The sequence below is a fragment of the Cornus florida genome, unplaced genomic scaffold, assembly GCF_030987335.1.
Source record: "Cornus florida cultivar Cherokee Brave unplaced genomic scaffold, ASM3098733v1 CherokeeBrave_3.0.0_Hap2_Chr03, whole genome shotgun sequence".
In the NCBI taxonomy this organism is placed as follows: Eukaryota; Viridiplantae; Streptophyta; class Magnoliopsida; order Cornales; family Cornaceae; genus Cornus; species Cornus florida.
In genome coordinates, this window is record NW_026775573.1 from 31,344,612 (window position 1) to 31,370,822 (window position 26,211).

The window sequence follows — 26,211 nt, forward strand, 5'->3', positions numbered from 1 at the left end:
AAAACACTTGCAGATCTGGAAATTTTGGTGCAGCTTTCTGGTTTTCGATCGATCACCGAATCTCGCGATCGATAGCCCTTCACTTTTTCATCCTTCGCAGGGTTGGCGATTGTAGACACTAAAATTTAGTGGGCTTTGGTTTTAACGAATGGACCCATTAAATATAGGCCTAATGTTTAAATAAATTATTTAATTTACTAGGCTTGGTCCACTTAAATTATTTAATTAGCCCAGCCCAGATAATTAAATGAAACGATAATTATTCCTAATAAAATATATTTTGAATAATTATCTTTAAGGATAATTATCACAATATAACCGGCCCGGCCCAGTTATAGTTTTATCCTTATCAGGAGATGACACGTGTCATCATCCTATTAATCCAAGAAGCCTATAAATAGAGGCCTGGAGGAAGAAAATGGGAGAGAATTCAAAATTCAGAAGTTTACAAATTTAGACACAAATTCAGAATTCAGAAGTTCAGAGACTCAGAAATCTAGAGACTCAGAATTCAGACACAAATTCAGAATCGAAACCCAAAAGCGAAGAACATCAAGCACATCCAACAACGTGCCGTTCTTCATCAAATTCCACAGTGATTCAAGAACAAGCTCGTGCAACCCTTGGATCCAACCAACCAAAAAAAACAAGGACATCGAATCAGAGGACCATTCTTTTTGTTGTAAAAGATATTACAAAGGATTATACTCCACATTCATAAATTAATAAAATTCTATTTTGCTCCATATTTTGTTTCTATTGCAGACTTACAAAATTTGTGTGTACAAATTTGTGGCACGCCCGGTGGGACTTCCTTTGCCTCTCATCTCTTTCTCCTACCATCAAGTTTCTTCTCTATCAGATTCTATGGCTCCCCCTAAGATTCAGATAGACAAGAAAGCCCAAAAGAACATCGCTATTGCAAAGGTCGACGCTAAAGCCACCATGAAAAGTGGCACGAAGACCAAATTAAGCGATGGAAGTACCTTGACGGGCCCTGTGACACGTAGCAAGTCCCAGGCGATGGCGTCATTCAAACTTCAGCAAGATGTGGTGAAAACTAATCCTGCAACACCGGCGAATGTGAAAACTCAACATGTCAAAAACCTTGACATTGTTCCAGAGGAGGCTCCACCACCAGATTCACTTCGTTCTATCTATGATGCTCACTCTAGTGTCGGTTCAACCCCAGAGTCACCACGTCAGAGTTCGGAGCAATCAATCACTTCAAGGAACGTGGATTCTCAAGGCCTATCATACTCAGATGTGGTTGCTGCTATGATGACTGGAGCTGCTACAGTGGAGGAACAACTAGCAACTATGGCTCATTCCATTGAGAACCTCACAAAGACTATTGAAGAAAAGGACTTGCAAATCGCTACACTAATGAATAAATTGGAAGTTTAGACCTTCGGTGAAACACCAATGCCATCCGGGAATCGTGCAACTTTCACACCACCACCGTCTGGGAAACCTACATCTTCCACAGCAATACTAACGGAGAATCCTAATTCTACAGCACAAGGTACTCACAGGGAGAATCCCAAACAGATGTCGGTGACAGAACAAGCGACCAGTCAAAACCAGACGCCGGGGATAGAACAGGCGACTGGTCAAACCAATCATACCTTTTCTTCAGTCTCTTCATTATCTGTCGAACAATTGCAAGATATGATAACGAATACAATCCGAGCTCAATATAGTGGTGTCTCACAGAGCACTCTCATATACTCAAAGCCCTATACAAGGAGAATCGACAGTATGAGAATGCATATAGGATACCAACCTCCGAAGATTCAGCAATTTGACGGAAAAGGTAACCCCATGCAACACATTGCCCATTTTGTCGAGACTTGTATGCCGGAACAAAGGGGGACTTACTAGTCAAACAGTTTGTCCGATCCCTTAAAGGAAACGCATTTGAGTGGTACACTGACCTAAAGTCAGAATCAATTGATAGTTGGGACCAGATGGAATGAGAATTCTTGAACAGGTTCTATAGCACTCGTCGTACTGTTAGTATGATAGAGTTGACTAACACGAAGCAATGGAAGGATGAGCCTGTAATCGACTACATTAATCGGTGGAGAGCCCTCAGTCTTGACTGCAAGGACCGTTTGTCAGAAGTGTCTGCTGTGGAGATGTGTATGCAGGGAATGCATTGGGGCCTGCTCTACATTCTGCAAGGCATAAAACCTCGCACATTTGAGGAATTGGCTACACGTGCCCATGACATGGAGATCAGTATGAAATCCCATGACGGCAAAAGTCCCGTGACTATAGAACCACGCAAAGATAAGAAGGACTGGAAGAAGGGCGACAAGTCATCAAAAAATGCGGCTAAAGATTCAATGGCTATCTCAACCACCCCAATCAAGATATCTATTAAAGATGACAAGAAGGATGATAAAAAACCTCGCCAGTTTCAAGAGAGGGAGAGACAGCGTCCTACGCTAAAGGAGTTAGAGAAGAAAGAATACCCCTTCCCCGATTCCGATGTTCCTGGCATCTTGGAATGTTTACTTGAAAGTAAAGTTATAGAACTCCCTGAATGCAAACGTCCTCCAGAGATGGGACGTATCAACGATCCAAAATACTGCAAATATCATCGCATTATCAGTCATCCAATTGAGAAGTGTTTTATCTTTAAGGAGGTGGTGATGAATCTGGCAAAACAAGGAAAAATCTTGTTGGATACAGACGAAGTTGTAACTTCAAATCATATCACTGCTACTTTGACAACCTCTGTCATGGGGAGTGCTTATTCTCAACCTTTAACTTCGGAGGTATCTTGCACAACTATCCAGTTTGGTTCATTGGAACCAATCCCAATCTATATTGGCTAAGGGAGTGTACGTGACATTTCAACATTTGGAAGGGTTTTTCCTCAGGATGATGAAGAATGATGGACTCTGGTGACAAGAAAGAAACCACGGAAGCAACAAGCTGATATTTTTCAGACTAATTATTCTGACAGAGGGCAAAGGAAGAAGAAACCCCAATATCACCATAAACAGTCTGGCCATAACAGAAAATGGGTCAAGAAGACACAGTCAACTAAACACACCTCTATAAGCAAAAAGAGTCAGAAGCCTATTACTTTGCAAGAGTTCTTTCCAAAAGGATACCTAAATGACGAAGTTGTAACAACTTACATGGTTTTAACTAAGAAAACAAGCCTTAATGATGAGAAGAACGAGGATCAAGATGAAGTCCAGACTGTAGAGAACCATAATACAGCCATCATTGAAAAATCTGATGATGATGAAGTGGTCAGAGGTACGTTTGAATCATGTTGTGCACCAATTGTTTTCACGGACGAAGATCTTCAGTTGGGTTCGAAGCCGCACAATTGTCCTCTCTTCGTCTCCGGTTACATAAAAGAACGAAAAGTTACTCGTATTCTTGTTGATGGTGGCTCGGCGGTGAATCTGATGCCAAAATTTACGATGAAAAATCTTGGCATCACAATTGACGAGTTATCGCGTAGCCGTCTTATTATTCAAGGTTTTAACCAAGGAGGACAGAGAGCTATCGGCATGATTCAGGCAAAGCTAACTATTGGCGAGCTCCAAGCAGAAACCTTATTCCATGTGATTGATGCAAAGACGTCCTACAATTTGTTGTTGGGAAGACCTTGGATACATAGTAATGGCGTCATTCCATCGACTCTTCATCAGTGCTTTAAATTCTACAAAAATGGCGTACAAACGGTTGTGGCGGATCATAAGCCATTTACAGAGGCAGAATTTCATTTTGCCGATGCCAAGTTCTATATCGATCATGATACACCTTCGGAAGTGCCCATCCCAAGCCTTCCGTCTACACAAGAGATTCAATCTACAAAAGCAAAAGAAGCATTAAGTGATCCACTAGACGTTTCAGTGACAGACATTGTAAAGGTAGCTAAAACGCGAGGGGTCTCGATAAAAGCACATCGGACGAAACCTATTTTAAAGTATGTTCCAAAATCTCAGCGACAAGAAGGGCAGGCACCTGTTATCGAGATAATTGAAACTAAGGAATTTAAATTAAAGATGTCACAAACCAAGGAAAAAAAAGATATGCAAAAGCTTAAAGGAGAGTTAACTCTTCCTCTCCCTAAGATTCAGAAGTCTTCGCCTTCCAAGTCTCCGTTAAAAGGGTTCGTACGGCCTTCTCAATCTATGGTTGATCATTTATCACTTCCAAAACAAAGGACCGACGAAGGATTCGATCCTAAAGCATACCAACTCTTGGCTAAGTCGGGGTATGATTTTACAAATCCTGCAAGCCTTGGAAAACTGAATGCTGAGGTCACCAGTGAGAAGGTGCACGGCCTCAATGAGACACAGAAGAAGTTGAAAGAGCAAGGGCATAAAATCATTTCACCTAAGTCTGGTCTCGGTTTCGTAGCTTCTGAGCCACTTCGAATTCAAATCACAAAGAGGGATAAGAAGTCAAGCACCTCATACATTGGGTTTGAAGAAGTTGAGGATGAACAAGATCAACAGACTGGGCATAAAAAATCAGTCTTTGACCGTATAAGAGCTCCATGCGATCGAACATCTGTATTCAACAGGTTGTCAAGCCGAGAATCAAATGTTTCAAGTTTTCATATCAGCAATTTGCCTCGTAACTCTATTTTTAACAGAATGAGCTTTCATGACCAAGGAAGAAAATCTGCACAACCTCAATCTCAAAAGTCAGTATTTTCTCGAATTGGTACTATCCATGATGCACCACTAAAAAACAGCAAGATTGTGAAGTCAGAAGAAGCTAACATCGACGTGGTGAATAATAGTGAGGTTCAGAGCCTAGTGCCTTCGCGAATGAAATGTAAGATAGAGATAGATGTCACCAATGATGTTACATTGAAAGCTCGAAGGCGAACCATTGTATTTACTAATCAATCAGCAGAAGTGGATAGAATAGAAGGCACTGGCGAATCGTCTTGTGTTACTTCATACCACATCACTGTTGAAGAGGAACCTGACTGTGAACAACCAGATGATATCGAGAAAGCTCCACCAACACTAGAAGATGGGGGGCAGGCTACTGTTGATTAACTCAAAGAAATCAACTTAGGAACTGACGATCAACCCAAACCAGGTTTTGTTAGTGCATTCCTAAACCCCTCAGAAGAAAATGATTACTTTCAATTATTGTCTGAGTACAAGGATGTCTTTGCTTGGACATACAAAGAGATGCCCGATCTTGATCCTAAAATTGCAGTGCACAATCTCGCTGTCAAACGTGGGACACGTCCGATTAAGCAGTCTCAACGTTTCTTCCGTCCAGAGCTAGTTCCAAGGATAGAGGAAGAACTCAACAAATTGATTGAAGTAGGGTATGTCCGTGAGGTCAAATATCCAACATGGTTTTCGAGCATTGTTCCAGTGAAGAAGAAAAATGGACAGATTCGAATCTGTGTGGACTTTCGTGATTTGAATGAGGCATGCCCAAAAGATGATTTTCCTCTTCCCATCCCTGAGCTCACTGTAGATGCAACCACTGGACATGAAGCTCTCTCTTTTATAGATTATTACTCTGGGTACAATCAGATAAGAATGACTCCGAGGGATGAGGAGTTAACTGCCTTTCGCACTCCTAAAGGCATATATTGTTACAAAGTTATGCCCTTTGGACTAAAAAATGTAGGAGCAACATACCAGCGCGCTATGCAAGGGATCTTCGACGACATACTCCACAAGATTGTTGAATGTTATGTTGATGACTTAGTGGTTAAGACAAAAGAACGAAGAAATCATTTACAGGATTTACGTACTGTCTTTAATCGCCTTCAAAAATATCAACTTAAGATGAATCCCCTTAAATGTGCATTTGGTGTGACTTCAGGGAAATTCCTGGGATACGTCGTACGTCATCTTGGTATTGAGATTGATCCTAATAAAATTGAGGCCATTCAAAAGATGCCGCCACCAAAGAATTTACGTGAACTTAGAAGTTTATAAAGTCAACTTGCGTTCATTTGTCGGTTCATCTCAAATTTAGCAGGTCGTTGTCAACCTTTTAACCGACTCCTAAAAAAAGATGTTCCCTTTAATTGGGACCAATCATGCCAAAATGCTTTTGATAGCATCAAAAAGTACCTTCTCAATTCTTCGGTATTGGGAGCACCGGTACCTGAAAAGCCACTCATACTTTACATTGCTGCGCAAGAAGAATCGCTGGGTGCCTTACTTGCTCAGAATAATGAAGAACATAAAGAAAAGGCATTGTATTATTTAAGTCACAGACTCACCCCGACGGAGCGAAATTATCTTCCAATTGAAAAAACATGCCTCGCACTTGTCTTCGCTTCTAAGAAATTGAGGCATTATTTCTTGGCTTATACGATACATCTTGTTGCAAGGGCAGATCGTCTCAAATATGTCATGTCTAAGCCGGTCATTTCCGGACGATTGGCGAGGTGGTCAATTTTGTTCAACGAATTTGAAATTATTTATGTGCCACGAAAAGCAGTAAAAGGACAAGTCTTAGCTGATTTCTTAGCTGACCATCCTATTCCAACCGATTGGGAAATTTCTGAAGATTTTCCTGATAAAGAAGTCTTCCTTGTGGACATCCTCCCTCCATGGATGATGTTTTTCGATGGGGCAGCACGATCAGATGGGACTGGAGCAGGTGTAGTTTTTGTTTCTCCAAAGAGACATGTCATTCCATACTCTTTTGCACTTGCTGAAAACTGCTCAAATAATGTAGCTGAGTATCAAGCCTTGATTATCGGCCTTCAAATGGCGAATGAGATGAACATCACGGACCTCGAAATATATGGAGACTCTAAGTTGGTGATCAACCAACTTCTTAAAGAATATGAGGTTAAGAAAGATGATCAAGTACCGTACCATCGTTACGCCTCTCATTTGTTAGAACGGTTTGATAGCGTCATACTAGAGCACATTCCAAGAAAAGAAAATCGGATAGCTGATGCTTTGGCAAATTTGGCTACAACATTGGCGTTAACTGATGAAGACTTAGTTGATGTTCCTGTATGTCAAAGATGGGTCTTGCCACAAGTCTTGGAGGATAAATTTGAAGAAAGTAATGTGGTTTCTTGTTGGACACAAGAGGAAGAAGACTGGAGAATCCCTATCATTGATTATCTGGAACATGGAAAGCTTCCCGAAGACCTACGCCATAAGACTGAAATACGAAGGCGAGCACCTCATTTCATCTATTACAACGATACATTGTATAGGCGTTCCCATGAGGGCCTTTTCCTTCGCTGCCTTGGAAATGATGAAGCAACGCATGCAATGAAGGAGGCACATTCTGGGATTTGTGGAGCTCATCAATCTGGTCCAAAACTGCACTTTCGCATCAAAAGAATGGGTTATTATTGGCCCACTATGGTCAAAGATTGCTTGGAGTATGCAAAAAGATGTCAAGCCTGTCAATTCTATGCCAACTTCATACACCAACCACCGGAACCATTACACCCTACTGTGACGTCATGGCCGTTCGATGCACGGGGATTAGATATAGTTGGTCCTTTAGAAAAGTCTTCAAAAGGCCACTTGTATATCTTGGCTGCAACTGATTATTTTTCAAAATGGGCGGAAGCTGCACCCTATAAACATGTGAAAAAGGAAACAGTGGTTGACTTCATCAAGTCCAACATTATTTATCGATATGGTGTCCCTCGATACATCATCACTGATAACGGGACGAATTTTAAAAACAGTTGGGTAACTGACCTTTGTGAGAAATTTGGATTCAAACAACGTAAATCCTCCATGTACAATGCCCCTGCAAATGGTCTCGCAGAAACATTCAATAAGACTCTATGTGAGCTATTGAAGAAAGTAGTCAACCAAACAAAGCGAGATTGGCATGAGCGAATGGAAGAAGCATTATGGGCATACCGCACTACGCATCGGACACCTACTCAAGCAACTCCATATTCTCTGGTCTATGGCGTAGAAGCAGTTCTTCCATTGGAACAACAAATCCCATCATTAAGGATAGCCATACAAGAAGGTCTTACAAGTGAAGAAAATGCCATCTTACGTCTTCAAGAACTGGAAGCATTGGATGGAAAGAGATTAGAAGCTCAACAACAGCTAGAGTGTTATCAAGCTCGACTTTCTAAAGCGTTCAATAAGAGAGTTCGACCTCGGTCATTTCAAGTTCGAGACTTAGTATTAGCTGTTCGTAGACCGATTGTCATAAATCGTAAGGGAAATAAATTTGTATCCAAATGGGATGGACCGTATGTTGTTCGCGAAGTTTATACTAACGGCGCATATCTCATTATTGATGAAGACGGAGTAAGAGTGGGGCCCATTAATGGCAAATTCCTGAAGCGCTACTACCCATGAAGGCAATGCTCCTGATCGTACGAGCTTAAACTGCACTATGCTCCTGGCCTACATGAGTTAAAACTGTGATTGCCAAAAACAAAAAAAAAAAATCCTTATCTCTATTGAACTACGTGATGACTTGATCCCTCTTTTGAGGGTACGTAGGTAGCTTAGACTTTTATTCTAAGTTCAGTATAAACTGTGAACGGTGAAACAAATAAATTATGATAACATCTTTGTAAATAAAATGGAGATAATAAATCATTTGTTTTATTGCTAAAATTCAAAGTTACAACTTTTTTTTGGAAAAAAAATGATGATCAATACTAAAATTCCATAGCGATAATTTCGTCACGTTCTTGCCATAATATCTCTTCCAGTTGCTTCACTACTTCATGATCGCGATTCGAGATGACGTTAGCTTTTTCTATTGATTTTCGATCTTCCCAAAGTTTTGTGATGGCTTCCTTCTTCTGAGATAACTGTGCATCCGTTGTCGATATGAGGACTTTAAGCCCTCAAGTCTCTTCCCTGGCTTCTTGCAATTCTTTCACTAATCTAGCTTCTTTAAATTCAGCTTCACTCAAACTAGATTGAAGTGATTCTATACGCTTAGCACCATCATCTTCTACAGACCTAGCGTTGGTGAGCTGTGTATCAATACTGGCCAATCGTTGGGATTGAGAGTTTGAAGTCATCATGCAGGCATATGAAGAAGATGTAGCAATATAATTGGCCGCATTATTGGTATATGAGTTAATTCGCCTCTTCAAAGCTGAATGGTCTCCAGGGAGTTTTGCGAGTCCTTCATAAAGTGTTTGAAGTTTAGGTGCTCGAGACGGTATTTTATCGGTAGGAGTATCGCGTATGATATTCTTTATGAAATCAACAAAGAATAAAGCAGTACGACGATGAACATCAAGAACGATCTCTTTCGCATTGAAAATTGACATTTCAGAAGGGGCAACATGATGTAAGGGTGGACCCTGTTCTCTTAAAATCAAAGAAGGGATAACTACATGATCTTTACCAATATTTTCAACTACCTCCATAGCTTGACTAGTCACTTCAGCAATCCCCAAAACATTCGAGTGTTGACTAACTCTGCTTCTTTGTAGTGAAATCTCTGTACCTTTTCCTATCGCAGTGGCCAACTCTAAGGCAGACGGTCCATAAATAGATTCTTCATTACATGTTGGGTTAGCAACAATGACGACATCTTCCCCAAGAAATCCCTTGCTGTCTTTTATCTATTAAAAAAATAATAATAAATAATGGTAATTTGCAGTACAAAAAAAAAAAAAAAAAAAAAAAAATATATATATATATATATATATATATATATATATATATATATATATATATAAAATAACAGTTACCTGTGTAGGTTTTGAACTGCTAGGTACCCCAGTAAAAAATTGATCAAGAGAAGTGGCAACACATTCCTGTACTGAATCAAGTCTCACTTTGTCGGTGACATGCTTCCAGTTACAATCCTCATCATAAGCTTTCACATCCTCATCTAACTCCATTGATAACTGACGACGGTGACGGTTATTAATTAGTGGTGGGACATCTTCTGTTGTTTGGTGATGGCTACTAGATCCTCCAACAACGTTACAATCATTATGAGATTTGATGGTTAACTTTGGCACTGGCTTAGATGGGAGATTTGACTTCAACTCCTTAATTAAAACCTTCCTAATTTTAGTTGGTTTCTCTGGTGGGGAAATCGTGCGTTTAGATTGCTTTGAGGTAATTTCTTTCTGTGTAAATGGATCAATATATACGCTGGACCACCATTTGGCATATGCTCTGGTAACTGAGGATTTTTGGTGGCTGAAGGTTGAAGGAAGCAACGCATCACAACCAGAAGAATAATGAACGGATGAGTTCCAATGCTTTAAAAATTCCTCTAAGGTGCAAGTACGAAAGTCATTTTTTAATTTTCCAGGAATATCTTGATGGTACCCAAATTGTCGGCTAAATCTGTGTGGACTATACAGCTCAATGATAAGACGGTCATTTTGGCGTAATGTCAAATAACATGATCAAAGATTGATTAGGGTGTCAAAGTCAGCCTTTTTCATCTCGCCATTATCTACAATAAGTCGCTCTTTTGAAGATCTTTTAGCCATTCGAGTTAAGTTTATTCCTTTACATGATCTGAATAAATTTTGGGCTTCAAAATGGTCAAAGTATCTTGCTCCTCCTTCGCCTGCATATAATGTCATTCTAGGCCAATAGTTGGTATTAGGAATGGTGAAATTAGTTTTGAAATATTCACTCAACCATCCGAATACATAGTGAATAGGAAATATCGCAGAGCAGCTTCCAGGATCTGGTGAGGAAACAATCTCGTTCAAGCCTCTGTAAATACTGGCCAGAACAGGGATGGAAAGACAAATGTTGCAGCCATCTGCTAACATGCTTGCGACCTTGAAAGTCCCAGGACGAATTATGTTGCCAGGGTGTGCAGGTAAGGCAAATTTGCAGAGCCAACAGGCTAAAAAAGAAGCTAGATAAGTAGTGTCTCTCGATGTTTCATCTACACCAAGGTTGACAAATACTTCTTTCTCTTTAGTAGACATCGACCGGACAGGAGGGATCATACCAGACGGATTTTGAGTCCTCATAGGGCAGTGAACTTTATTTTTTGTTGATTTCTTTGAAGGTTTGGCTTGTCTTGATGCACCTTTAAACCAGAAATTAATCCAGTCAGATATCTTCACATTCTGATCTCCTTTATACTTCTTGGAAAGTCTGTGGAAGGCCAAAAATAGGTGTTGACAACTCAAAGGGATATAATTTTTGTTGTTGCCAGCTCTTGATAGTTTATCTGCACAAGGAATAACTTCATCATAAATTGTTCCTTGGTGAGGGAGACCACCTAGCATATATAGATCTCGAAGAGAAATTGATAGCTCGCCAATTGTACAATGAAGTGTATTAGTGGCTGGGCACCAACATTCAAGGAATGCTTTGAATACATCTTCATGACGATCATAGGAAAATAGGGAGGCGAATAAAGCACCATATAGTTGTTGTTTTGAGAAAAAGTCATGGAAACGCGCCAAGACATCTTCTAACCACTCCCAATATCGTTCGGTGTATAGCAATTCAGCAGGAAGTTTATAGGGAATACTCCATGATATTTCCTTCACCTGAACATTAAGACCCAATAGTGAAAACTGGTTTTCTTCAACAACTCTCTCATGAAGTGAAGAATTTAGTATCAAGGCTTTAGAGACAATAGATTCTTCATTAATCTGATCAGGACCAAAGTCGGTGAGTTCGCATGTGGCCGTGCATGTCCAATGAGATGAACAATGTTTATTGTTAGAATCAGGCACTTGAATAGCATTGCGACCAAAAAGTGAGTCATATACACTTAATGTCGTTCCTTGGACTCGTTGACTATTTTCGCTCTCTAAGATAGTCAGCTTTTGCTTTGCGAAACACTTGAACACCACCATGATGGATAACAAAGCTCAAATCAGTGTTGTCTAGAAGGAGAACTCAATTTCTGCTACGGTTGACACAAATCAAGTTGTTATACCCAATCAAGCCCTGCAAAGAAAAAAAAAGGGGGTTAAAAATAAATAAAAAAAAAAAAAAAAAAAAAAAGAAGAAGAAGAAGAAGAAGAAACACACGTACCAATTATTTGTGATCTGACAAGTCTTCAGAGATTTTTGGAACTGATATCAAACCCTACAATATTGAGGGTATATATAGGCAACAAGATACCTCCAAGTTGTATTGGGATTTGGACAATTCAATTTAAATAGGAAAGTACAATTAAGATGACAAAAAAAAAAAAAAAAAGGAAACTTCAAGTCCCACTTGGAAAAAGAGACAAGTCTTATCAAAATTGGGACTTGAAGTGGGGGCAATTTGTAGACACTAAAATTTAGTGGGCTTTGGTTCTTAACGAATGAACCCATTAAATATAGGCCTAATGTTTAAATAAATTATTTAATTTACTAGGCTTGGTCCACTTAAATTATTTAATTAGCCCAGCCCAGATAATTAAATGAAACGATAATTATTCCTAATAAAATATATTTTGAATAATTATCTTTAAGGATAATTATCACAATATAACTGGCCCGGCCCAGTTATAGTTTTATCCTTATCAGGAGATGATACGTGTCATCATCCTATTAATCCAAGAAGCCTATAAATAGAGGCCTGGAGGAAGAAAAGGGGAGAGGATTCAGAATTCAGAAGTCTACAAATTCAGACACAAATTCAGAATTCAGAAGTTCAGAGACTCAGAAATCCAGAGACTCAGAATTCAGACACAAATTCAGAATCGAAACCCAAAAGCAAAGAACATCAAGCACATCCAACAACGTGCCGTTCTTCATCAAATTCCACAGTGATTCAAGAACAAGCTCGTGCAGCCCTTGGATCCAACCAACCAAAAAAAACAAGGAGATAATCAGAGGACCATTCTTTTTGTTGTAAAAGAAATTACAAAGGATTGTACTCCACATTCATAAATTAATAAAATTCTATTTTGCTCCATATTTTGTTTCTATTGCAGACTTACAAAATTTGTGTGTACAGCGATCCTTTGCAAGTGTGGCGATCGATTCTTTGGGAGCACTTTATTTTCAAATTTGGTTTTTAGTCTCGGTTTGATCAATCGAGGATTCCGCGATCGATCGCAGGAATCCCACGATCGATCGTAGATGCCTCTGGGCATTTGCATTTTCAGTTTTTGTTTCAAAACTTTGAGGTGACATTTCTCCTTCATCTGAACTCCGAATCAAACGATTCTTGCGTCTAACTTTATTGTCCTTCCAATGGTGTGCACGGTAGCACCCGTTTCTGGGTGAAATGACTATTTTAACCTTGGTTCATTCCTTGTAGGGTTTTGAAACCCTTGTTTCCGTTTTGATTCTGTTGTGTCTCAGGACTCATTGGGAAGTCACTTTTGTGTCTTAGCGATGATGTACATCTCTAGAGGCTTTGTTTATTTTATTTCACTTCCGCATTTCGGGATCCGTTAATGGGTCAACTTTCGGGTCATCACTGATGCACCGGATTTGTACAACTTGGGCCATTACAATGTTGAGATCAATTAACCTCAATAAATGCATTAGACAATGTAAGGATCATAAGAAGATTAATGGAAGAATTAAACATACAACTAATCTTGGTACTACTAAGTATAATTCGCAAGGTTAAACAATCTACAAAATTAAATTGCAAATTGAAAACAAATAATTTAATACTTGGCTTAGGGCTTCATCCAACCCTTATGAGAAGAAATAGTTAGCCACAGAGATGACGAAGACGAACATTGCTACTCTAGTCTCCATCTCCAAACATAGCCAAAGATTTTCAATGGTTGAGAGAGGGTTTCTAGAGAGTCAAAGTCTTCAAAGCTTGGCTTCTCATCAACTCTAATCCACATCCTAATCCAAACGATGCTTAATCTTCCATATATGCTCGATTTTTGCCTCTAGGATGGTCAGAACTCAGCCCAAGGATCATACAATTCATGCATAGCGGGAGTTGGTTCAAAAATAGCTTCAACTATGATTTTGCATAGCATCAGTAGCGGACTCGATTAATCGAGTTTTATCTCGATCAATCAAGTTAAAACTCGATCGATCAAGCTCGAACGGTAACTCGAACTGACTCGATCAATCGTGTTGAATAGTGAATTCTGCACTTCAACCTTCTTTTGCTCCCATTCCTCGCCAAGACTCCATTTAACCTTCCTAAGGGCTTTAAGGCATTGGATTTAGCTCGTTTAAGCCCTATGAACCTGAAATTGGAAATACAATAAATTAAGATTAAAACGAAAAAATAAAGATAGATTAAAGTGCTAACCTATGCAAGGTTAATGGATGAAATGTGCATATTTCAGCACTTATCTCACCCCAAACTTAAATATTGCTAGCCCCTTAGTAATGAGCAAAGAAAACAAAACAAATGCAACAACCAACTAACTAAAAATAATAAAAAGATAACGCCATTTTTGTAGGGATCACAGTTGCATTTAGCATATGCAACGGTTGCTATTTTTTTGGGCAATACTATGCTAGGAGGAATAATTGCAAACACATAATGGAAGTCTGTTTCGAAATCTACTAGATTGGAGGATCAAAAGTGTTAAAAGAAGGAAAAAGTCATAGCAATTACAGGAGAACCTACCTTTATTCCAGAAGCAAGAAGAGTTTAGTGATGCAAAATTGATTTTAGGTTTAATTATTTGAACTTGGAATTTGGTAAGAATAAATGAGTGTGGCGGAAAGAGCGATAAGAATGAAGATGTTAGGTTCAAAGTGGAGAGTCTTAGGCCGATGTGGAGCTATGGAGGAGCATATGAAGATGAATTTCGAGCCAAGGTGGAGATTGTTGGGTTTGTGGCTCGAATTTAAAATTAGTTTCTTTTTCCGTTTGGGATGCTTCTCTTGTAGTCAAGCTGTGAAATTCTTCTCCAACAAGGAATTGAGTTTTAAATATTTCATAAATAGAGATGGGTTTGGCTAAAGATGTAGAGTTTGTGAGAAAAGAAAGATTGTGTAATCAAATTTTGCAGTGAAGATAGTCGTTCTTTGCCTATAGACATAGGCAATTCGCCGAACCACGTGTAATGCCCCTAGTTTTCAAAAGGATAGAATTAGAAATTTTATTTTATTTTTCATTGATTAATTGATTTAGTTATGTGACTTAGTTGTTTTGTTTTTTTCTTAAGTGATTAATTGTGTTTGCTTAATTGATTTAATTAATATTTGTGTGTATTTAATTTACATGTTAATTGAAATTGTTTTAATTATATTATTTGAATTTATTTAAATTAATTACCTTAGTAATATGTAACTTGGATTTATTACCTGTTTAACTACTATACTTATTTAATTGTTTTATTTAGTTAATGTAATGTGTATTTATTTTCTGTATGGTAACTTAGGGTTACAGTTATAATTTTTGACTTATAATTCACGTATAGGTGAGCCGCCGTAGGTTAGAACTGAGATAGTTTCATGGGCCGATTAGGATGGGGATTAGGGCTTAGTCTCTGATTATTCGTGGACTAGGGTATTAATATACACCTATAAATATAAAGCAATACATGGTTTAGGGTTTGGAGAACAGAATAAATGTACGTTCTGTAAACCACAAACAGAGCCCTAAATTGGTAGTAAAAACTAGAGAGATACAGAGAGAACCGGAGTGGGAGTTTGGGTGGTTCACAAAACAGAATCAAGGAGGGAAGTTTGGTGTGTGTTACTGGACTGCAGTAGGAGCAACAAGGGTGGTTTAACACTCAGAGACGTGGAATTAGCTTTGCAAGTTTGAGTTTCAAAGGCAAGTTTCTGATCTTCTCTTTCCCAGGAATTTGTGTTCTGTGCATGCTTAGATAGCCTCTAGGGATTAAATTAAGTTTTAAATACAACGTTTATGCATGTTTAATCTGTGTTTAAAATCAGTGAATTAAACTGTTCTTTAGTTGGTTACAAGTTCAGTTTTAAACTTACTACGGATGCTTAACAAATTGTGTTGCAACTTAGGTTTTGCTTGTATATTCCTGTCACACAAACAATCTGGAACATAAATTGAGCCTTAGAATAGGTATTAAAAAAAAAAACTATAGAGACCTGGGTATCACCTGATGTGAGGAGGATGGAGTAGGAAAATTGCAGAGAGCCTCGGAGTGAGAGGGACAAGGCTCCCTCATCAAGGAGCCGGCTCCAAGGAGCATGGAGCCGGCTCCATGCAACAAAGAGCAGGCTCCCTAGTTTAGGGAGCCGGCTCTCACATTAAAAGAGCAGGCTCTCAATTTTGAGAGAGCCTGCTTTCACCCAGAATGTCCTTTTCTTGTTTTTAGGCTGTGTTTGGGGCTGTAGAGAGTTTTGATGTCTTGTTTAAATGGTTTTAAATGATGCATGGTATTCTTTTAGACCTGTAAGAACATGTTTAAACAAAAATTCATAAAGGGATTAAGGAGGAGGCAGTGTACAGTTAGGGAAAGAACTTATAGGTTGTGTTTTGAATGTTGGTCAGTGTAGTCTCTGGCACTTGGAGGATTGTTTATATGTGATTTAATTTTGATTAATCATGTTTAAATAGGATTATAAGTAACATGGAGTACTTGAATTTAGACATGCTTGTGTTGGACTAAATTAATATTCATATGATTAATCAACTGCATCAGTTTAGGGACTAGTTGGAGGATGTAAATGCTTCTGTTACTTACTGTTTTTGAACTTTTGATGTCTCTGAAAAATCTTAAATTGAGAATCATATTTTCAGCTGTGTTTTAAGCATATAGTAATTTAAATATGTGTATGCCTAAATGGAATTAACTGGTGTTTAAATCTGTTATATATTGCATCAGTATGGTATTGTTTGGAGAGGTAGATGGTGTAATCTTAGTTTACAAATTTAAAGGACTGTGATTTGGATTCTAACTCTGTTAGTGGATGCATGATTTAGTTTTACACATGTGAAATTATATTTGTGCTTATTTTGGAATATAACTGATAACTATTTATACTATTTTTGGTCAACTATGATAAAGGGAGGATTTAAATGCTATGACTCATATTAGTAATTTAAATGGTTGGAATGTGATGTTTAGGTTCTGTAATGAATGCCTAATGTCATGTTACATATACTAAACTGTATTTATGCATATCCTGGATAATGGTTGATAGATAACAATTATGGTCTTTACAATTATGTTGTTTGGAGGATTGTGTATACCGGTATGGGACGGTGGCATACTAAGGATGGATTAGTAAAACACTAAATCCTACCTACTTTGGAATGAGTTGGATTAACTATAAAAGGTTAAGTCCTACTTATATGGATGTCTATGCACCGGTATGAGACGGTGGCATATTAGAGACGGCTCAGTTCAAAACACTGAGACCTACCTATATTGGGGATAGATTAGTTCAAACACTAAGTCCTACCTATATTGAAATAAGATGGATTAACTACAAAAGTTAAGTCCTACTTTTAACTATGTGTCAGGTCAATAAATTATTTGAATGACACACCTTGAACGGACGTTATATATTTATGTTATGGTGCCATGGTATGAGCTGGAGTCTCAAGACTATGGTTAGGGTGCGTATATCGCCTAGGATGGATAACTGGACAGTGGTTTTGTTCCCTGGTAGGTCTAGATACACATGACCACATTACGTACGATTTGCATAGTATCTCTACTCAGGCTGAGACATACTTATTGGACTAGTAAGTGTCCTATAGTGTGTAATATATACATATATGGACTACTCTAGATATTGTTGAGTCTATCTAAGATGTTTTGCATACCGGATTCTTGTTTGGATCGTAGTAGATCAAGACTTGCATATGGGCCTGACCCACTTTATTATTTTTCAGGTGTTCGACAGTACCAGACTTAGAGCTTGATCGTGTTGATACAGATACAGACACTCACTCTTCCGATTACATAGGATTTCCTTTCTATTTTAATTTTGGATTTTAATTCTGTAAATTTATTCAAGGATTTGGGATTAGGGGTCCACTAGGTGGATTCCCGAGTTGTACGGTTTTAAATTATACTTAATTTATTATTTCAAGTTTAAGGATTCTTATTTTTAGATTTCTTTCAGCGTATTATTAATTTATTCTTAATTCAGTTTTTATTTTCTACTTGTTTACATATTAATTGTTTGGTATCCCTCGAATCTGTGCTCGGACTTAATTATCCATGGCTCTAGAATCGGGGGTATCACACCACGTAAATCTCGTTTTGCTTGTATGTGCTTTTATCTATTTTATTTGTCAATTGTGTGTATGATATCCTAGCACTTGTCATTCCAAATATTTAAAAAGTTAGGTGGCTTCTTGTAATAATTCTTAAAACTTCACTTGCTAAAGGTAGCTCTCTAATGTCATCACATGTAGTAGCTTTCCTCCGAGTAATAATTACATAATATATATATAAGTAGCTATGAAGCACCGTCACGTTGGTTACCCCCAATGTGTCAGTGTCAGATACATGCTTGACACGAACATGCGTGTCCGACGCTTGGACATGTTCGACATCTTAAATTCGTTTCCTAATTTTTCCCTAAAAACGAAGAACGGACACTCCAAAGACTCATCGACAACATGCTAGAGGACACGGCTCTCATATATATATATACATATATATTAAAGAAAGAAGAAGAAGAAGGTATATTTGTTCCATATACATTCAAGAAAAATATATGAATTTGAAAAGTGTTGAATTTGATTCTATGAATTTGAAAGTTGCCCACTAAAACTCCATGCATGTGTAATTATCTATTTTTTTTTTTTGGGAAATGATAGGGAGGCCAACAGTTGGACACATCTCACTGAATTTATGTGAGTATGAAATGACGTCATGATGACATCATCATATTTCATGACGTTATGATGATGTCATCCCCACTTACATAAATCAATGAGATGTATGACTTTCTAACTACTTATCTTTGTTTTTTTTTTTTTAAATATTGAATTAAAAAATTAAAATTTCGACCAATGATTTTTGTTTGGATCCAATTTCATGCTAGATCCATTCCATTTCGTAGTCAGTCAATTTTTGTTAGCACTGATGTCCCAATCATTGAGATCAAACCTAGTCCCTTCATATATTTTTTCATTTTATTTAAGTATCAATCCAATTTTATTAGCGACTAATGCCTCAACCATTGAGATAAATACCCTAAATTTATGTTTAAGAGTATCACATAAATTGTTTGAATTTGAAATTGAAAAGAATTTTGTTAAAACTTCTAACTAAATTTGTGTGGATTTCAAATCCAAAAGCTATCAATTTAGTACTCCAAACACAGTATAAAATAGAATACATCTGTTAGTGACAACAATAATTGAACCCATGGTTCTTTGTGGCATTAACCTTTGTCAAGTGGACTCAATAATTGAAATTTGTTGGTGCGTATAGGTTTTTTTGTTGTCAATTGAAAATAATGAAGTTAGATATCTTTCGATTGTACTCCTCCCACGTGATAGAAGCTGACCAGCACCAGCCTGGGTTGTTGAGTTTCCAAATTATTGAATTTGGAAATTAATTTAAACTATATATACATATAATGTAGAGAAAAACTCAAAAATTATTGAGTTTCCAAATTAATTTAAAATATATATACAAATAATGTAGAGAAGCGAAACTATTCCCCCTTTATGCTCCGTTCGGTAGAAAGGAAAAAATTGAATGGAAAAGAAAGAAGAAATGATGATTGAGACATCTCTAAGGAAGAAATTAAACGTTTCCTTCTTTTTGTTCGGTTGGATAAAAGATAATGGAAAAATTGACAATTTAATTTGATTAGTAGGATAAAAGGAAAGATAAATTTTTAAGTTATTTTTACCATTAAAGTTATCCCTTACTTTATTTATATTAATCATTATTACATGAATTAAATAATATTTATGGGATATATTATTTCAATTATTATTTCTACCATTATATTACTTTAGACATTACATATTTACTCTCTATATATATCTCTCATATGTGTATGGTAATGGAGTAGAGTAATGTGTGGTAGAGTGATATGCTGGAGAGGGATATGTTGTAGAGTATGCTTTGGTGTATAAGGCTGTGAGCCTATACTTTTACAAATTAAGTTTATGAGCAACTAAACTTATATAGACTTGGACCTAATCTTCCAGTGGTCGTGCACATGGAGGAGGCGCCGCTGTGAGCTGATTGAGTTGTATCTTGGAACTGTCTAGTTTTGCCAATACTCGAACGAAGGGAGGACTATTAGCTTTAGGTCAATGTGTTTACACATACCTCAATAATCAAGCCAATACTTTCTTATCTATTTTAATATTGTTTTCATTTCATAATTTCTATTATTACATTAGTTTCCTATTGCAGAATTATTATATCATTAAATCCTTATTCATCATTATATTCATATTGTTCATATTGCTGTATTCATTTTATTAAAAGAATTGCAAAGTGTTATTAATGTATTATTCAAACTTATTCGGTAATGAATTATTTATTATTTTATTTTATTGTGTAATGTTGAGTTGATTTATTATATTTGTGTTATTTTATAAAATATGCGTAATTTCCACAACATGTCATCTCCACCGAACAAATAAAATTTAAACCTTCCTTTCTATCTTCCTTCCACATCTCTTCTTTCTTTCATACCGAACATAGCATTAGGGAAATTAACTATAATTATTTTCTTGTGAAAGTTGTAGTCGTTGGACATTATTTAGTTACTTAATTGACTAATTGATAGAGCATTCAAATCTCGACAAGTGAGGTCGTCAGCCAACACAACCAAATATAAGTAATTAAAAAAAAAAAAAAAGCCAAAACCTGGCTAGAATCTGCAGATGAGAGGAACAAGATCAATCAAATCTATATGATTTTCTAGTGTTAAATACTCGAGCAGGGTTTTATATATAAGGCCTGTTTGGTTAATATTTTTGCTTCATATTTTTTGCTTTTGCTAGCGTATTGTAGCGAAGCAAAAACACGAAACACGTTTAGTAATGTTTGTTGTCATTTAAATAGCACCAAAGCGCTTATAACATTAAGGCCAAAATCAAAAGCGTATAAATAATATTTTTATTTACTTTCGTACTGTAATAAAATACTGTTCAATATTTTTTTTTCTTTTTAAAATGACACCTCTAACTAGTCGTTCAATTTTTTCAAACTTGAAACACTTTTAACAAACATATTTTCATGTTTTTGTTTTCAAAAATCATACAATAAATTTACATTATTAAATAAGTTTTGAAATACTACTAAACAAACTTTAAAACAAAAATATTACTTTTATTTTGAATTAAAGTAAAAATAAGAAGCACAAGTAATTGCCCAAATTAAGAGCCCCGTAGTAAACAACTCCTAAATAAAAATCTTACCATAGTAGTGACATTGGTGTCAAAGTCAAGTCAACAACCTTATCACTAAAGACTACCTTATTCTCTTAGGGCTCAAGACTTTTTGTGCATGCCAACAAATAAAATTGATAACAATTAAGCAGAATGTGGACACAATTTCAAAGTCAAGTCAACAACTTCATCACTAAAGACTACCTTATTCTTAGGGCTCAAGACTTTTTGTACGTGCCAACAAATAAAATTTATAACAATTAAGCGGAGCCCACATGCATGTAAATTACATTAGAGCAAAGTAAAACTACTAAATGTTTGTTATCATTTGAACGATATTAAAGTGCTTTTAAAATTAATACCAAAATCGAGAACATAAAAATAATATTTTTATTTTTTTATAGAACGCTTTTAAAATTGAGACAAAAATCGAAAATATAAAAATAATACTTTTGTTTGTTTCCACACTGTGATAAAGTACTGTTCAAATTTATTTATTTATTTATTTTCTTTCTAAAATGACATTTTTAACTAGTCATTCAATTTTTTTCAAACTTGCAACACTTTTTACCAAACATGCTATCATGTTTTTTGCGTCCAAAAAATTTGCAACAAAACATTATCAAACAAGTTTTGAAATAATGTTGAACACACTTTAAAACAGAAACATTACTTTTGATTTGAATCAAAGCAAAAACACCAAATAAAGGTAATTGCCAAACAACTCCAAAATAAAAATCTACCTAGAGAAGTAAAATATGGAATAATTCCAAAGTCAAGTCAACAACCTTATCACTAAGTTCATGGACCTGGTAACGCCTTTTATATTCTTAGGGCTCAAGACTTTTTGTACATGCCAACAAATAAAATCAATACTAACAATTAAGCAGAGCCCATATGCATGTAAATTACACTAGCAATACTCCACATCTTTTCTGTTCTTCCCACTACTCTGTCTCCCGTTTCCTCGAGTAGGCTGTTCAGAGCTAGCAATGGACTTTGTGAGCCCAATAGTGGATGTTACATGCCGATTATGTGGTTGCATCGCAAACACTACCAACTATATTCATCATCTCCAACATAATCTCAACTCTTTGAGAATCGAAAAGGAAAAATTGATCGAGCGAAGAAACGATGTGAAGAGACAAGTTGAAAGTGCTGAGAGGCAACAAATGCAACGAACAGAACAAGTAGATGGCTGGCTTCGTAGAGTAAACCAGCTGGAGAGGGAAGTGGACCAGATTGGTGATGAAGAGATCCAGAGAAGATGTCTCAAGATTTGCCCCGGAAGTTGCTTGTCTAGACACAAGCTCGGGAAGAAAATATCTAAAAAGCTACGAGTTGTGGCTGGTCTGAACAGTGAAGGGGGTTTCAGCACAGTGGCTGTAACATTGGCCCCGCCACATGCCGAAGAAATTCCTCTGGACAGGACAGTGGGCTTGGATTCGAATTTTGACAAGGTCTTGAGGCTTCTTAGAGATGATGGTAATGGAGTGGGAACCATCGGGATATACGGAATGGCTGGAGTTGGAAAGACGACTCTATTGAAGAAACTCAACAATGAGCTTGCAACGCGGTTCAGTGGAGAGTTCGATGAGGTGATATGGGTTGTTATGTCCAGAGATGTAAATAGCGTCGAAAGCGTTCAAGATAAAATTGGGAAGAAGCTAGGATTTCCAGGCACGTGGCGGAGTAATAAAAGCCAAGATGAGAAGAAACAAGACATCTTTAGGTTCTTGCGGGGGAAGAAATTTGTGCTACTTCTGGATGACATATGGAAGCGGATTGATCTTCTCGAAGTGGGAGTTCCAGTACTTTCATACAAGGCCAAGGTAATATTCACCACCAGATCTGAGGAGGTGTGTGGTCTTATGGAAGCCAAGCAGAAGATTAAAGCGGAATGTTTGGTATGGGAACAAGCCTGGGATTTGTTTAAAGATAAGGTGGGAGAAGAAACCCTTAATTCTGACCCTGAAATAAGAAAGCTAGCACAAGATGTTTGCAAAGAATGCTCTGGTTTGCCACTGACATTGATTACAATTGGACGAGCCATGGCTAGCAAGAGAACCCCCCATGAATGGGATTATGCAGTAAATGTGTTGAAGAAATCAACATTCAAATTTTCAGGTATGGGAGAGCAAGTGTTTCCTCTTTTAAAATTTAGTTATGATAACTTATCTGATGAAACAACTAAGATTTGCTTCCTATATTGTGCTCTCTACCCAGAAGATTGGGATATCTACGTTCCCGATCTCATAAAATTGTTTATAGGTGAGGGGTTTTTGGATGATGAATGTGATAACATCAATGAGGCTTGTACAATGGCATATGAAATTATTGGTAGGTTGAAGTGTACATGCTTGTTGTTGGAGAGCAAAGAAAGTGATTCTTTTGTGAACATGCATGACATGATTCGGGACATGGCATTTTGGATAGTTTCAGAGAATGGAAGGAGGGAGATGAAATATTTTGTGCAAGGAAATCTTAATTTGACCAAAGCACCTCCTATTTCTAAATGGGAGATGGCTGAACGAGTATTTTTGTTGAGGAATTCCATTGAAGACTTAAGTGGAACTCCTAGATGTCCCAATCTCTTGACTTTAAATCTTAGTTGTTCCGATCACTTGTCTGGTTTTCTTACTAATAGTCGTCTAATAACCATTTCTGATAACTTCTTCCAGTTTATGCCGGTTCTCAAAGTTCTAGACCTGTCAGGAAATGAATATTTAACAAAGTTACGGTCAAGCTTTTTCAGGTTGTTTTCTTTACAACATCTTGATCTCTCATTGACAGGCATAACAGAGTTGCCAATTGAGTTTAAGTCGTTGGTAAAGTTGAAATATTTGTATATGAATGAAATGCATAAACTTGATAGGATCCCACCATAAGTCATATCAAGTCTTTCCATGTTGCAAAGAGTGGAGATGAAAGCTAGTGGTGTTTCAAGGGGATTTGATGAAGGTAGCATTTTTTATGGTGGCAATGAATTGTTATTGGATGAATTGGTAAGCTTGTATCACCTGCAATATTTAAGTTTGTCTGTAAAAACTGAACTGGCACTCCAAAAATTACTAAGTTCGCAGAAGTTAACGAAGTTGCACGTTTGGTTTAGGCATTGAACATTGCCAATGCTCACGTTCACTGCAACTGTCTTCTCTACAGAAAAATATTAAGAGACTCGAATTTTTAGAAATTAAATTTTGTTATGATTTAGAGTTGTTGTCAATGAGCTGGGATATGATAGATGGAAGCAGAAGCTTCCATAACCTCGGGATAATCTGGATCACACACTGCACGCTTTTGAGTGATCTAACATGGCTAATTTGCGCGCCAAACCTTCAAGAGTTGGGAATTTCTTACTGTTGTGCAATGGACCAAGTAATAAAAGATGATGATATTGGTAGGGAAGGAAGTTTGGGTGTGTTCGTGAGGCTACAAAAATTGTTTCTAGATGAACTGCCAAAGTTGAAGAGCATCTACAGCCATTCATTGTCCTTCCCCTCTCTAATCCACATTAAAGTGCATGACTGTCCGAGGCTTAAGAAACTTCCTTTTGACTGCAATAGCGGCAAAGACACTCTTCGAACAATTCAGTGTGGAAGAGGGTGGTGGGATAAGTTGGAGTGGGAAAATGAAGAAACTCAATCTGTTTTCTCTCCTCTTTTCAAAGAAGAATGGTGGTAATTGTGAGGAAGAGTTGCCTTATCTCAGTCACAGGTAAAAATCTCCATTATTAACTACTCGTTATTGTTTTTTCCCGAAAATTTTATAATATTATGGGGTACCGTACCCAATCTCTCAGACGTTGGATGTAATGGTAGGACCTACCTGATGGATAATCTAACGGCTAAGAGATCCCGGGGTACCTATAGAACTTCTTGTCCCTGTGAAGTAGTGTCATGCTTAATGCTAAGTCTCTTTTAATCTTTCTTTTCTCTTTTCAAAGAAGAATGGCGGTAATTTTGAGGAAGAGTTGCCTTATCTCAGTCATGAGAAGTCATCCAACAAACAGCTGGGAGACACAGAAGGGACGCTACTCCCATGTATTCTAGAATTTTCCTTCCGTCACAGGTAAAAATCTACATTATTAATTGCATTTTTTTTTTCATCATAACAAATTAGGAGAAGGGGGACTCAAACACGGACATACTTATTCGGAAAGCGTGCCCTACCAACTAGGAACTGGATAATGCCCTCCATTATTATTTGCTTGTTATTATTTTTTTTCATCTTTTCCCGTTGATCTGGTTTGTCCCTGTGAGGTAGTGTCATGCTTAATTCTAAGTCTCTTTTAATCTTTCTTTTGGGGAACAATGACACACAACATATATAATAATAATGTTGTTAACTTGTTATCAATAATGATAAAAATAATATCTACAGTTACTATTATAGTACTAGATACTTTATATATGTTTTGGAAAAAAAATATTCTATGCACATTTTTGTAACTTATAATATTTATATAAAATATACTTGATAAATCATTGTTTTCTAATCAAATTAAATTTAAATTGTTTCCCTTCTTCGATCAATTAAATAAACTTGGCTTTTCAACGACACATGTCAACAACAGTTATATAAATTATATAATCAATCTTAAATTAAACAACATCTTTTCTTGTTTTAATATTATTCTTAATAATTTAAACTTTACTCTTTGAATTTCATCTGATCTTTTATTTTATTAGCAACCAAACAATAAAACATATGAACGTACATGGCTTGTTAGTGAGTGCATAAAATAAGTATGGTATAGTATGCCCAGATTTGCATGTTAAGGTGTTTAATAATGATTTCGCTTTTTATTTTTTTGCAGTCTCTCGAAGCAGATATCTAAGTGGAAGTGGAAAGCAAAAAATGTCATTTATACCCCTGTTATACAAATAGTGATATTATTAGTTTTAACTTCTTTTTGTTCATTCTATCACGAATACCACCGATGTTGTAATTATTTTTTTGGCACATTATTGTCCAACTTAAAATAACAATTTTTGAATCATTAGAAACTAAGTGCATGCTTAAGATTGATTTACATAGTTTATTGCT

General features: G+C 36.9%; 1 protein-coding gene across 1 annotated transcript; it reads left to right on the plus strand.

Moving 5' to 3' along the window:
• Window positions 1–22,030: 22,030 nt before the first annotated feature.
• On the plus strand, window positions 22,031–26,211 carry LOC132301382 (probable disease resistance protein At5g63020). The gene is made up of 3 exons (XM_059798640.1): window positions 22,031–24,049; window positions 24,258–25,233; window positions 25,982–26,211. Exons 1-2 carry the CDS (start codon window positions 22,155–22,157, stop codon window positions 24,844–24,846), a joined length of 2,484 nt encoding a protein of 827 aa, XP_059654623.1. The 5' UTR covers window positions 22,031–22,154; the 3' UTR covers window positions 24,847–25,233; window positions 25,982–26,211.

Coding starts and splice junctions, on each gene's coding strand:
- LOC132301382 (XM_059798640.1), top strand. CDS start 22,155: ATGGACTTTGTGAGCCCAATAGTGGATGTTACATGCCGATTATGTGGT. Junction 24,050..24,257: donor CTTGATAGGATCCCACCATA/AGTCATATCAAG, acceptor AAGTTAACGAAG/TTGCACGTTTGGTTTAGGCA.